Source organism: Sturnira hondurensis, unplaced genomic scaffold (assembly GCF_014824575.4).
Source record: "Sturnira hondurensis isolate 20B ecotype Veracruz unplaced genomic scaffold, ASM1482457v3 Scaffold0021354, whole genome shotgun sequence".
In the NCBI taxonomy this organism is placed as follows: domain Eukaryota; kingdom Metazoa; phylum Chordata; class Mammalia; order Chiroptera; family Phyllostomidae; genus Sturnira; species Sturnira hondurensis.
In genome coordinates, this window is record NW_028093985.1 from 19,680,974 (window position 1) to 19,695,355 (window position 14,382).

Here is a 14,382-nt window from a genome sequence, read left to right on the forward strand (position 1 = left end):
AGGAGGCTGAGGCCCCCATGGGGGAGCAGTTTCAGTGGAATGGTGGGGACTGAAGCCAGGCCTTGGCTCCAGAAGCTACTGCAAAGGAAGTCGTTTGTCTTTATTTTTATTTTTTTTAAATGAGACTCACCTGAGCATCCATGAATGCTGAAAAACCAGTACAAGGAGGGGAAGTAGGAAGGAAAGAAGGGAGAGGGTTAACCCTCAGGTGATTTGGGATGGAGAAGAAAGAACAGGAATAGAAGACTGCATAGAGCACAAAAAGGACTGCAGTACGGAGGGTCTGGTGCAGGAAGTTTAAATTTCAACATGTGCCTACTTACAAAGCAATTTACATAGCAAGAAAAAGACTTACCTATTGCCAATCACAATGAGCTTATACTTTACACAATTCAAGACCAAGAAACACATCTCTACATGATAATGAAACAGTTAACCCTGCAGGCAAGAAGGTACTCTCTAGACTTCTCCACTCATCCCTTTTCAACCAAGTTACCTTAAAAGTTTAAATACTTTGTCTTACACGTATACACATTCCTATAGTCCTTCTCTGTCCTAGCTCACTGTTTCCCACACTTGAGCGTGCATTACTGTACAGGGCTGTATGCCCTAAACTACACATGTTCACTAGTTCTGTGAATGGGCAGATTTAAGGAATTTTTGAAAGGTAATCTTGACTTTGGGATTTCCTCCATTTTACATTAAAAAAAGTGTAGCTTAAGAAGATTTAAAAAGAGAGATAAGAAAGGAGACTAGTTAATGTGTAATATTTGAACATCTATTTATTGAGCAAGTAATATGAGCTCCCCCAGCATTGAAAGGCAAGAAAAAGGGCATAAGAAAGCCCTGCCTTTTGTGCTTTGAGGAGCTTTGCTGAACTGCATGAAAGACAGGATCCATGGGAAAAATAAAAACTCAGTTGAACAGGAAGGGTGGATACAGGTTATGAGAAAGTGCTTGCCAGGTTGAACACTGAAAGTTTGAGTGCTTTTGTTTTTTAGTGGAAAATTTCTATTTATCCCCATACTGCACTAGTTTATAAAGTGCCTTGGATCATACTTTTTATAAAGCGCATTTGGGTCATAGGACTGCATCTGCCTGTTTTCTCACAATGATTATTTCTTTTATCTTGCTGTATTGTGTACTTTTTCTTTTTTAAAATGACCTTAACTCCTTCTCCAAAAGGCAAAGTAGAAATAAACACATAGGTTATTATTTTTGATGTAAGGGAGAAACATATTATCTATGATGATGACTGGTTTTGAAGAGTCTTAAGTCCCTTAATAAAATTCCTAATGGGACATAGTTAATTCTGATGTCAAAATGATATCACTATAATAAAATAATTCTCTAAAGACAAGCATTCCAGGTGAATGAGCCACAATTAGAAAGTGGTGTGCCCTGTGGTGTGTAATGAACGCTGGGCTGAAAGTTAGAACTCAGTTCTCACTCAGCCCAGTCACTAACTAACCAGCTAAGTAACTGTGGGTAAGTGACCTGTGAAAAGATAGGATTGAACTACACAACCACCGAGGACCCTTACACTTGGTAATTCTATAACTGACTGCAATACTGTCCCACAGAACTTTCTGCAACGGTGACAACTAGTATCTGTGCTGTCCACTATGTTAGCAGCTAGACATGTGGCCATGGAGCCTGTAATGTGTGGCTAGTGTGGGTGAAGGACAGAATTTTTTATTTTATTTCATTTTTGTCAATTGAGATATAAATAGCCACATGTGGCCAGTAGCTATTATAGTGAATAGTGAAGAAAGGCCTATATAACCTATAACATATGCAATTTATACCAAAAATATAAGTTTGAAGGCAGGCAATTTTTAGCAAGCAAAATTAACATACTCAGGGGGAAAGGCAGATTCAAAGTTAGCCACTGTAAATGAGAGGAGAAATTTAGAATTATTTCAGTGATGTCTTACTTTGTATCACTGCCTACTGTGCTCATTTGAAACACGAGTTCCCTTTCATCTTTCTCCCATGCACAGCAAGCACTTACACAGTTTCAAGATGTACCACACGGATGAGAGATAGGGATGGATGGCCCAGGGCACTTTGGGCCAATATCAGTATCTCCCAGGAGGTTGGGGGTTCTAAGGCCTTGTCTTTATCCACGAGCAGAACAAACTCCCCCTACTCAAGGGGCCCATTCTTTAATCAGAAACAACCACAGCAAAGAAGAATCAAACAAGTAGCTTATTGTTTACAGAGAATCTAAGTAGATAAGAGCACCATGGCACCCTAGGATGTGGGTGTGTATTCTTGTCTTTCTCTTCAAAAAAAAAAAAAAAAAATCAGAAATGACCGCTATAGTGAGGTTAATTTGTTTCCATTTTGCTGCAGAATAATTTTTTAAAAAATCTTCTTTAAAACAAGGTTTCCACAGGGAAGAAGAAAGGGAATATACAATGTAGATATACATTTTTTTCTTCTTTTACCTTGGATGCTAACCTTGAGTGTACTGTATAAAGCACTGTCATTTAAATGCAGTGAATAAAAGCTTTTTTAAAATCCCCAAACTTGTCTTAAATGAAAATAAGCAAACAAACCATGTTTTGTAGTTTAAAAAAATCTGTACTTTAAAAATCCCTTGAGAGCAATATTGTTAAATTTTTGTGATTGTATTCCACAGTGATAAATATAATTTCTAACACAGAGTAGTGCTTAATATTTCTCAAATAAGTAAATAAGCTTTGCCATTCAATTCAGTAAATATTTATAAATGACTACTATGTATTTTATTGTTTAATTTTTAAAAGCCCTCAGAGAAAAATTATTTTCCCTTTAGTATACCATGAAATGTACTTACCTGGAGAACCGCTGCTGGATGCAGTCAAAGCTGCCCTGTGGGTTGTCTTTACCCACATTTGACAAATAGAAGTTAAATGTCTGTACTTCATTGATGGGATCATTTTTGGGAATTTTGACAAGCTAAAAGGAGGGAAAAGGAAAAAACAACCTCAAATTATAAATTTTACATTAAATGACCTGATGGCTAACTTATTGTTTTCCAAGTAGTGTTCATTTTATACCCAAGCCCTATTACGCATTTTAATTTATAGCATTTAAATGACCAAATCATCCAGGAAAGCCAGCAAGCATGCCTGTAACTCACCACATTCTCACGTCCACTTTTTACCCTTAAGTGCTAGTCATCACTTCTCCTCGGTGATTAGTTTACGAGAGGAATCTTCTTCATTGCAAATGAGCGAATGAGGACAGTTCACAGGAAAGAGTTACCAGTGACTTGGCCACAAAGTCCATCCTCTTTTGAGCTATGCAGGGTCTGTCTGGCTGACATGACCCCCTGATGAATAGCTTCTAGATACTTAAATGCTACCTAAGATAGAGTCCATATCCCAATCTTTTGTTCCCTTATTATGTACATATTTAATTTAAATCTTGCTACTTTGAGTAATATTTCTGAAGAATATCTAGCAGCATAAGGTGAATTCCATAATTACACTCACCCCAAAATGATCCCCTTACTCATCCTTATGTTTACAGATCAGGGTCAGCAGCCTACAGAAATGACTCTGCAGAGTGCTCCAAGGCTGAGCCACAGGGAACTCTGTGAAATGGGCCTATGTTTTCTATGCTCTTCTGCAAAGTCTGGCTTCTCTACCAGATGGGAAACCCCATGAATGAAGAGACGAGGTTTCTCTAGATGTCTGAGCCCCTGCACTGGGCACATATTCCTGGCCGATTGTAGAAGCTCAATAAACATCTGTGAAAAAATGAACTGGAACCTTCTCACTGTCTTTCAACTGCTCCACCCTTCACAGCTCCTGAGATCTTTCTTCCCTTGTGTCTTCGGGGGCCACCATAGTGATAATTACAAAAAGGACTCATGGGCACAAATGTAAAATATCCTACTTTCCAGCCCCCAAATACACAGAGTCTTAGCAAGTTAGTAGACAAGTAGGGAGGGTCAAGTGTTTTATAATTTTCTTTTTTCTCCCCCAGATCTGTCCTTCCCATGATTGGAAGATTAATACTCAGTGTTAGCTGGCTGCTGCATGTGTGTGCATGCGCACGTGTGCTAGTAAACAAAAGCCCGTACAACCTCTGCTTGGCCCTATGGAGCATCCTGCAACTCTGCCTCCCGATGTTTGACCTTGAGAAAAGTATTTGGAGCCACCAATTCCAACTCACACCCCACCACTAAAAAAGTAGAAAAACGTAAGAAAAAAGACAATTTGTAGTGTATGGCACATAGTAGACAAAAATAAATATTTGTTAAGAGAAGTGCATAAGGAGAAAAAATAAGAAGTCAAAGATAAACATCTTCTCAAAGGAGATTCAGAAGAATCATACAGAACTTGAAAGCCCAAATTTCACCAAAGATGTTGAATATTAGATAATACTCCACAGAGCCTCCATCAGCCATGAATTTAAACTATCTTTGACTTTATTTCAAATTAGTTCCCATTCCTAGAGTAACAAACTTCTATGTTTGTTATTTACTCTATAAATTGCATCTTTTTGGGTCCTTAAAGTTTCTCTTAATTCCCTTAGTGCTAAAATGCTGGAACTCTGTGACCAAGTCTTAGTTCACTCTGTCTCTAAACATATATCAGGAGAGCCCCACAACAAAGAATTGCCCAGTCTACAATGTCCATTGGGCTGAGGTTGAGAAGTATGGGTTAGAAACAGAAGCAAGCCAGTCCCTTAAAAGAGAAGTCAGGGACTTCTGACTTCACTGACTTCTGAAAACTAATAAAGGAGTGGAGGGGCAAATGGTATATTTAAAGAAATAAAAGTACTAATTTTATTTCAAAAAAGGAGCCATTTTAACTTATTTAAAACACTTTCTCCAATTTTTAACTCCCAATAACAAGACACTGAAAGTAAATAAGTGCACATGAGCCACATTTACAGTATATTTAGCCACTAAGAGAATGTGAAGAGTGAGTGTCTGTTGCAAATTAATTTCTGCAACTTCTCTTAAACACTACAAGCCAACGATAAACAAATGGCATAAAAGGAACTATTAAAAAGTACTTCTTTTGTAATGTCTTCTCTCTCTCTTTCTATACATATATAGATATACAGTCTAGAAAAGATACTAATTTACTATGAATGAACTCTCAAAATGGAAAAACGATCACTTCAGGATAAAGAAAACGAATCTTTGTAGCTATAGTCTCTAAAAATTCTGTTCCCCTGGTAAGTTCCAAAAACCTCACTGGCAATAATAATTTTAAAAGAACTAGTACAGTTTTAATTTAAAATGAAACAAAATGGCAGCACTTATCTGGAGAATGCTTGTAATTTCTACCAGTCCTCCTATTCTTATATGTACCACACATGTTAATAAAGTTCTCAGGCTGCTCACTATCAGTGACAAGCAATCTTCATCCTCAGCTCCGTGGAAGAAAAGTAGTATGATGGAGGATGAGAGCAGAACTTCTCAACACTCTCTGCTACCCACTGTCTCACTTTGTGCATGTTGTGTGTGTGAGCAGTGTGTGAGCAGTGCCCTGGAGAAGGCATCAGGGCAAACCATACTCATTTTGGGACCCAAGGGTGAATCTTGTCGTGTATCACAGTATTTTTTCCAGGTGTGGAAGTGGGGTGGATGTTGGAGGTGAAAGAATGATGAGGGAACATGTTTCCACATCACTTTCCACAGTGGTTTTCAGAGCAGCAGCAATGCAGATGGTATAGGCTGACTTAATCTCAGGCTTTTCCTGGAAAAGATCTGAGAGAAAGATATCACCAAGGGATCTTTATATCTTTAAAATTTCAAAAGCTTAAATTACATGGTCTATAGATGTAGGCTGAATTTCCTAAAGATGGTACGAATTAGATACAAATTTTATTTGTATCTATATCTAAACATCTCTTGCGAATGAAGTGTATGTACAAAGGAACACTTAAGTTGATAGCTGGTAAATTTGCACAACAGCTGGACTCCATGGGCAGTACAGCAAGAGGACTTGGGGAAAGAAGGATTCAGAAATAAACCAAGGGGACCTCAGAATGGACCAGAGCCTGTGGGGCAGTTGAAGGTTATAGATAAGGTGGGGCCTGAGGCCTTGTCTAATCAAGGGTGATAAATGAGCCATTTCGGAGACTAGACATGAAACTTGCAAATACTCATTATTCATCTCTCTGACACATAGGACCCTATTCCATAGTTTGTCTAGATAGTGAAACAGGAGTCAGCCCTTTCTTCTAGAATGGTTACAAGGCATTTTCTTGTACGCTGGCCTCTGAATTTATGAAGCAGGAAAGGAAGGTGAGGATGAAAAGACTGTTATTAGAGGACCTAGGGTCTGCTTCTGGGGACTGGACTGGCCACTGTGGGAAAAGACATTCTGAGGTCTCATTTAGAAGCAATCTTGGAAGAGTATCCCTTTGTGTGATGGGGATTTCTCAATTTTAATTATAGTATTTTAAGCTTTTTCTACAGATTAGTGAGAATATCTTTATGATTAGAGACCCATGGTCTACTTGAAATTTTTAGCTAAATGCCTTAAGAAATATTTTAAAAGTATCAAAGACTATGATTCTAAACAGCTTTTTGCTCAAGATGACAAATGTAAAAGTATACCATACTGTCCTGGGTAACTAGAAAAGCAGATTTTAAATTTTATTCTAAAACTGAAAGATTGAAAATCAAAGACTTAGGACCACAATCTATATAACCTTCCTTCCAAACACCAGTCTGTCTATGATAAAAAGCTATGAAGAAAAAGTTTCAGGAAACTTTCAGACATTTATAATTAACATAAACACTGTATACCAAGATTTGAAAGTCGAAGCTTCTAATTATTCTAAGATACAAGTTCAAGCGTGTGGCAATGGAATACTGTCTGAAAGGGTCACTTCAACGTCAAGTCAAGGATCTCCTATTCACAGAAGGATGTGGGGCAGAAATGCAATGTGCACACTGCTGCAAATTCTCACAAAAGCGTGCTAACGTCTGCTTAAACGCCATTGGTGCCTCTACTGCAGCGGTTCCTTACCTTAAATTAAATACTTTATACTCTGTTGGACTGAGGTAACACACTAGATTAAATATAAGACCATCAAGGTTTTTCTTTTTTTTACATTTATTTGAAATAAATGCTTTATTCTTTTGTATTACAAATAATTTAAATTTATAGAAGCTTTTCTTGGATAGTAATTCTGTGAGTTTTAATATCCAACCTTTTCTGCTAAGGTGACTACAAACACTCAATGAGATGCACTGGTGACCCCGTGTACCACGCTTGATATGATAATGCTTGGTCTTTAAAGCAGACCCACTGCTGACAGGGTCTTTGAGATCATCTAGTTGAATTTCTTCATTTTTTAAGAAAAGGAACAGAGCGAGTCCAGGTGACTTGCTGAAGGTTTGACTCTATTTAAATCTGCAACTCCCATACTCTCCACCCCCTAGCCCTGGTCCATGTTCATCTAAAGCACTCAGTACCTGGACTATTCATAGATTTTGTTTATTGTCTTTCTCCCCTGACTATAATATAATCCTTGGAAAGACAGAGGCTTTTGGCTGGTTTGTTCCCTGTATACAACACCAACACCACAAAAAGTATACCAGAAAGTAGCCACTCCTTACTTGTTTGTTGAATGAATGAAAATGTTGATTAATGCCTGATCCAGGACTAGAACTGAAGTATCAATTTTCTTTCCACCAATATTTTCAAAGCATGTTGGAAAGTTTTTTTTACATGAAAAAGGAGTTTTATTTTCAAGTAAGTGTGATAAATGCCTGGTTAAACAAAACAACTTTCTTTGCTGTAGGTCCTTTGTTATTAAATAGTTTCCCAATTTTTGTATGATCTCAGAACCCACCTACTCCAGTATTTTAGGAGGCCAGCTTAGCTCTTAATATTATTTGACTAATATATCTACTATTTTAACCTATATAAACTATGTATCTTATCTTGGATACAGATAAAGATTGCTACAAATATTTCCAAGGGTGTCCGACCTGCAGCCCTTGAGCCTCATGCAGCCCAGGATGGCTGTGAATATGGCCCAGCACAAAATCACAAATTTATTTAAAACAGTAAATAAATTTGTTTTGTGATTACATGTTGCAAGGCATGTAATGGGTTGCCAAAGTCAACTCTCCTTCCTCCAGTGTGGCCCAGAGATGCCCAAAGGTTAGACACCCCTATAACATTAGAATTTTGTGTTCTCAAATCCTTTCTGGGCTCTTAATGATTCTATCATTTCCTAACAATCTAGAAAATTCAGTTTAGCTGGAGAAATGCATTTGCATGTACTGTTCAGGTTTCAGAGGTTAGGGGCAGCATAAAAAATCTAGAATCAGAACAGAAAATAGAAACCTCAACCTGAAAGCCACAAGTCCTATTTTTCAAACTAGAGCTGCAGTTATAACTTAAGGTCTAACATTATGGGTTTAGGAAAGGAAAAAAAGGACTCTCAGATCAACCCAGATGTGGAAACCAATGCCAGAGTGGGTGTGGGAGAGTAGGGAAGGGGGGTGGGGTATCTTTCACTGGCAACAGGAAAAGCTGAGTAGTATTAGAGAAATCATAAGAACTCAGTATGTCCACTGACAGGGAATGGCAGGGTATAGAGGCTCCCATACATATTGAAAACATCTGAAACTGCCACATGATACTTTATTGAGGCAAGTAGTGCAAAATGCTAAATTTTCTAGCACAAAGAGAAGTATTGGTAGTTATCAAAAAAATTCAGGCCATGTAGCAATTAAAAATTGTAATTCAGGAGAAAGTAAGTCCACTTATTTCCCGACATCCTTCCTCTTTAGCAAATATATATTAAGGAAAAAAGTAAAGTAGAATATCTTTCCTTATTATTTTTCATATAACTTCCTTAAATCCCATTATTAGAATTTGTCAAAAAGTTCTTGACAAAGGATAGAGCAGGCCAATACTGAGCTTTCTTGCTTCTGTTACTTCTGCAGGACACGGATGTATTTGAAAAACCATTTAAGAATTGCATTTTTTATTTTTACTTTTATTTAATTCTTGTTCAAGTACAGTTTTCTGTCTTATATTCCCAGCCCTTCCCCCCCAGTGCTCCCCACCTCCCTCCCATTTCTGCCCCCCACCTTAGTTATTGTCCATGTGTCCTTTATACTTGTTCATGTGAGTCCATCCCCTTTTCCCCTATGATTCTCTCCCTTCTCCTCTCTGGACCCTGTCAGCCTGTTCCGTATTTGAGTGTCATTGGTCATATTTTGCTTGCTTGTTTGTTTTGTTGTTTAGATCCCTGTTAATGGTGATATCATATGGTATTTGTCTTTCACCGCCTAGCTTATTTCGCTCAGCATAATGCTTTCCAGTTCCATCCATGATGTTGCAAAGGGTAGGAGTTCCTTCTTCCTTTCTGCAGCATAGAATTCCATTGTGTAAATGTACCATAGTTTTTTGATCCAGTCATTGACTGATGGGCATCTAGGTTGCTTCCAACTCTTGGCTATTGTAAATTGTGCTGCTATGAAAGTCAAATATACCCAAGTTACTATATAACTGTAACAAAATAAACTGCCCCAAGTAATTTTTAGTTCCCTTAATATGAAATCAGCCTTCTAAATGTGTCTAGCAAGATGACATTGATTGATAGATTTGTTCATTTAGTTCATTTATTATATACTCATTATAAATTCATTTATTATATAATTCATTATAAATATTAACTGAGCACCTACTATGTCAGGCACTGTTGTAGTTTCTGTGACACATTAATAACTAAAATGAACAAAGATCCCGGCACATATATACAGAAACCCAGTAGTGAAATGATGGCTTGGACCAGGAAATGGGGAGAAGTGGAGGGACTTGGGATACATTTTACTGGTAGAGGAAGCAAGATTCCTAGATATACTGAATGTGACGAATGAAAGAAAGAGAAATCAAGGATGACGCTAAGGTATCTCCCCTTAAAAGACTGAAGTGTGAATGTGCGCACATATGTATACATAGATACACATATGTATCTATGTATGTGCAACAGTATCTTGAATATGATAATGAGTAGCTTAATGTAACTGAATCCATACTAGCTAAGTGCACTAAAACACAAATGAACCATGCCCGTTTCACCATCTAAAAGGGGCTTCAAAGTGAGTTTTGCTATGACTCATTTTGTAGCAGCATGGCTAAAAATTATTTAGAAAAGACCAGGTGGCTGGGTTTTTTGGTTGGTAGCTGGGTATTTCCAGGAAAAAAAAAGGTGGTGGTGGTGGCAGTTATTGCCAGGGGAAAGATGCAAATAGCAAATACTAGAGATACTATACCAAGGAAAAGGTATATGGACTATGAGAGAATAGGAAAGTCTGTGTTTGAAAATGACTGCAAAACTGGTCTCAATGCCAAAGTAGCTTTTAGAAGACAAGTGAGAGAGCCACTGAGGGAAATTAAGAAATGTGTTCAAACTTCATGGCTGAGTTAATCCACAAGTCTTTAATGGCAAAAACTAAGACCTCCCACTGAGTTCTGATATTCATGTCATAAAACTGCTTTTTATTTTTCAGTCCCTTCTAAAATTTAAGTGTATTCCTTAGAATAAATGCTTACATGGAAAAGTTCTCATCCCTAAATCTGTTCACCCTCCCCCCCTCCCCCACCATCTGCCTCCCAGTTACTAAACTGCCATTCATCTAATTACTGAGGTTACTGGCATCCTGGGGAGTCAAGCTTGATTCTTCTCTCACACCACTGAACACCCCTGAACGTCCAGACAGCCACAATTCCTGTTGCCTTTACTTCCTAAATTATCCCTTAAATGTATGTTCCCATCTCCTTCCTCTGCTTTGGCTCAACGACACCTTTTGCTTGGACAACTTGTCTTTCAACCGCACATTTGCCTGTTCTTGATCCCATCCTCCAATCATTCAGCTGACAAAACTAGTCTCAAAAAATGCCAGTCAGACCACGTCAGTCCCCAGAATAATTTATTACTTCATGGCTCTCTACCACACATCTATAACACAGTCTTAGCTCCTTAATAGGACACATGAGGTTCCTTCTCGATAGAAGGGCCTGGGCCTCCCTCTCCACTTGCATTTGGTGTCCCCGTTTCTTGTCTTGGCTTGTGCTAACTTACCCTTTACTTAAGACCAGGAATCTCAAAAGCCCTTCCCTCAGGAAGCCATTCCTTCCCCAGTGAATTGGGTTTAAAAGTCCTTTGTCAGGGTCCCCACAAACAGGTCCATCTCTACTGCTACCGTCACTACATTGCGTGCTAAGTACCTGTTTATGTGTCATTCTCCCCACCACACTGCGAGTGCTTTGGGGACAAGGACTGTGGCCTTACTTTCACATATATTTGGACCACAATAATACTCAATAAATATTTATTGGATTCATCTGAAGAAACTTGGAACTAGATTAAGTTAACTCAGAAGAAGCCTTATGCTAAGGATACTAAAAAATTAGAGATGTAGCTGAAATAGATCACTGAAGAGTCTGGAAAACCAGAGCAGGCAAAAATAAATAACAAAATTAAAGGAGGAAAAACCCCACACAGTAGCCTGCTGTGTTGTACAAATACCAGGATGAGAAAGTCTCTGACCTCCCTTGTGCTATGTTTAGTCTCCAAACCTAGGCCAAGTGGCTCCCTGGGTTTGCGGGACTTAAATTTATAAGTTTTTTTTTAAGGTATCGTTATTAAATACTCACAGAATACTCTGGCCTTACCAAATTCTATACGAAAACATGATCCAGTGTCTTTAAAACCACTTTGTGTTTTAAAGGATTTAGGGAGACCACACTAAGTAATTCTCAATTTAGTAATTCTTCTGGTTAAGAAGGAAGCAGAATTTTGTTTTAAAAATGATTTGTTTCTTGGAAACCAAGCCCAAACCTGAATTCTACAAAAAAAATTAAATATGTATGTCAATTTTCAAACTCATTGCCAATCTTTTTCTTGCTCTATTGGAGTCTTGAGGAAAGCTCATCTATTATGCCAGAAGGAACTGCTGGGGAAACATGGGTGGAAATAAAACTGACCCATGGCAGTCAGCAACAGCTGTGTAAGTGCAGGGGAGAGGCTAGTACCTGACCGATGTGAATTTTCAAGATTAAGATGCTAAAAGTGAACCAGGCCCTAGCTTTTGCAAAACACATGGTTCCAACCCAACTAATCAATATTACCACAAAAATGTGTAAATTCAGTAACATAAATTTAAAAGAAAAACTAAACATAAATTATTTGAAGTTGTCCAGGCCAGTGTGGCTCAGTTGGTCAGAGTGTTTTCCTACACACTGAAAGGTTGTGGGTTTGATTCCTGGTCAGGGCACAAGCCTGGATTGCTGGTTTGGTGCCCAATTGGGGCTGCATGCTAGAGGCAACCAATTGATGTTTCTTTCTCACATGGATTTCTCTATCCCTCTCTTTCCATTTCTTCCCCTCTCTCTAAAATCTATAAGCATGTTCTCAGGTGAGGCTTAAAATTTTTTTTTAAATAGTAATATTAAGTCTGAAGCCTATTTCTATACTGATTTGGAAGTATATTTAAATCTCAATTCTCTGTTTTTCAACACCAATATATTCAAACTTTCTTTAAACCTACAAAATAATATTTAAAAAAATCTTATGGGAAAACCTACTACATATGACAAATAAAGTCAGAGCTGCTCTGGTTGAAGAAAGGGAGGGCGAGTGACTGGGACTGCTAAGGCAGCCACTATGGTAACATCACAAAATCTCCAGGCTCAGGGGACTAAAGATGCAAAACCAAGGCTCTACACTAAGGAAAAAGAAATAGCAACAAGATGTACAATATTCACGGGATATAATTTTATTAATTAAATTTTAGTCACATCTTAAATGAAAAACATGGAAGACTGTCTACAAAATATGAACTCTTTTGTGCCTTTTTAATGCTAACTAGTACCAAATACCTGATACCAAAGATAGGAAATGTTCTGCTGTGATAGAAAGTGTTCTGCTGCCTTATTCTCTTTGCTTTTTAAAATATTTATTTTTGGGTCCCTCTGTATTTCCGGTTCAAAGTTGGGTCCTCTCAATGTGTTGAGAAACATAGACGAAAAGAGAGCAGCGCAAAGAGATGATGCATCTAGCCTGCTGGATCACAGGCTCTGAAGCAGCCTCCCAGTTTCCCAAGTTTGGCCCCAAACCTATTATCCCTGTTACCTTGCCAAGTAACTTAACCTCTTTAATCCTATTTCCTCATGGGTACAATGTGGTTAATTATATCATCCCGTTGGTTGTTGTGAAGTTTAAAAGGTAACTCACCTCACTGTCATTCTCTGATTCAGCACCACTCTTGTATGGAGATGGATGCTAACTATTAACTAGACTTATTGTACTGATCATCTGCAATATATACAAATATCAAATCATTATGTTGTATACGTGAAACTAAGGTAATGTTACATGTCAACTATAACTCAATAATAAAAGAATAGTTTTTTAAAAAAGATAACCCATCTAAGGTTACTTGGCAAAACACCTGACACATAGTATGTGTCCAAAAATGTTTGCTCTGATGATGGAAAGACAATATTGGGGCACTCACACTATGATTTTGGCCTGTTTGATTCAAGCACACACATGCCTTCCTTAACATAATAATGTGCTTGATTTTTAAAGTAATTTTCAAATGGAAAAGGACTGGTAAATAAAGCGCCCTTGGATAATCAAAAGTTGACAATGCTTATTCCGAGCCCTTGGTATTAAGGGGTTAGAAACCTTCAAGGGCAACACTTACAAAGAAGCTACATGGGAAAACAACCAAAAGACTAGCACTATTTCTAATTGTTCTAAACTTACAGAGAAAAGATACGAGAATGAAAAAGTCACAACAGGTGTTTATGAAAGGCTGAAAAATTACAGATACCCGCTGCTACTCTAGCCGAGTAGCACACACTGCTTCCCATGTGCCCTATCCATAAACAGAAATGTGCCCAAGAGAGTCCCAGATACTAGCAGCAGCACAACAAAGAAACAAAGAAAATAGAATTAAAGGTTCTCATGGGAAACACAACTTTGTGACTAAAGCATTCCATATTCACAAATGCAAACAATATTTTAAGGTGTTTCTTTTCTCATGTCAAGCCTATTGTATTTTAATTTTTATAAATCTCTTTCCAAACATCTATCCTGAAAATATATTCCTGAGATAAGGTCCATTTCATAAAACTTATTTCTTTTCAGTTTTCACTTGCTAATTTCCTTCAAGACTATGAAGGAGGTAAAACTATTTCTGATTTTATACGTATAACGCTATTGACAGGCCCAGTGCACCAAGAGCTGAATTAGAAACTGATTCCCAACAAGAAAAAGCTAAAGGAGTTCATCACCAGCAAACCAGTATTAGAAGAAAGTTAATGGACTTCTTTACGAAAAAGAAGAGAAATAAAGTAACATAAATATGAATAAAAGGCAGTAACTACA

General features: G+C 37.8%; 1 protein-coding gene across 1 annotated transcript in view; it reads right to left on the reverse strand.

Annotated features, from left to right (window-relative positions):
- The window catches only part of ELL2 (elongation factor for RNA polymerase II 2), a 76,521-nt gene that overhangs the window by 23,847 nt on the left and 38,292 nt on the right, over positions 1-14,382 (reverse strand). Inside the window, exon 3 of the mRNA XM_037032307.1 lies at positions 2,825-2,946. Coding sequence (XP_036888202.1) covers positions 2,825-2,946 — 122 coding nt within the window. The remainder of the gene's footprint in view (positions 1-2,824; positions 2,947-14,382) is intronic.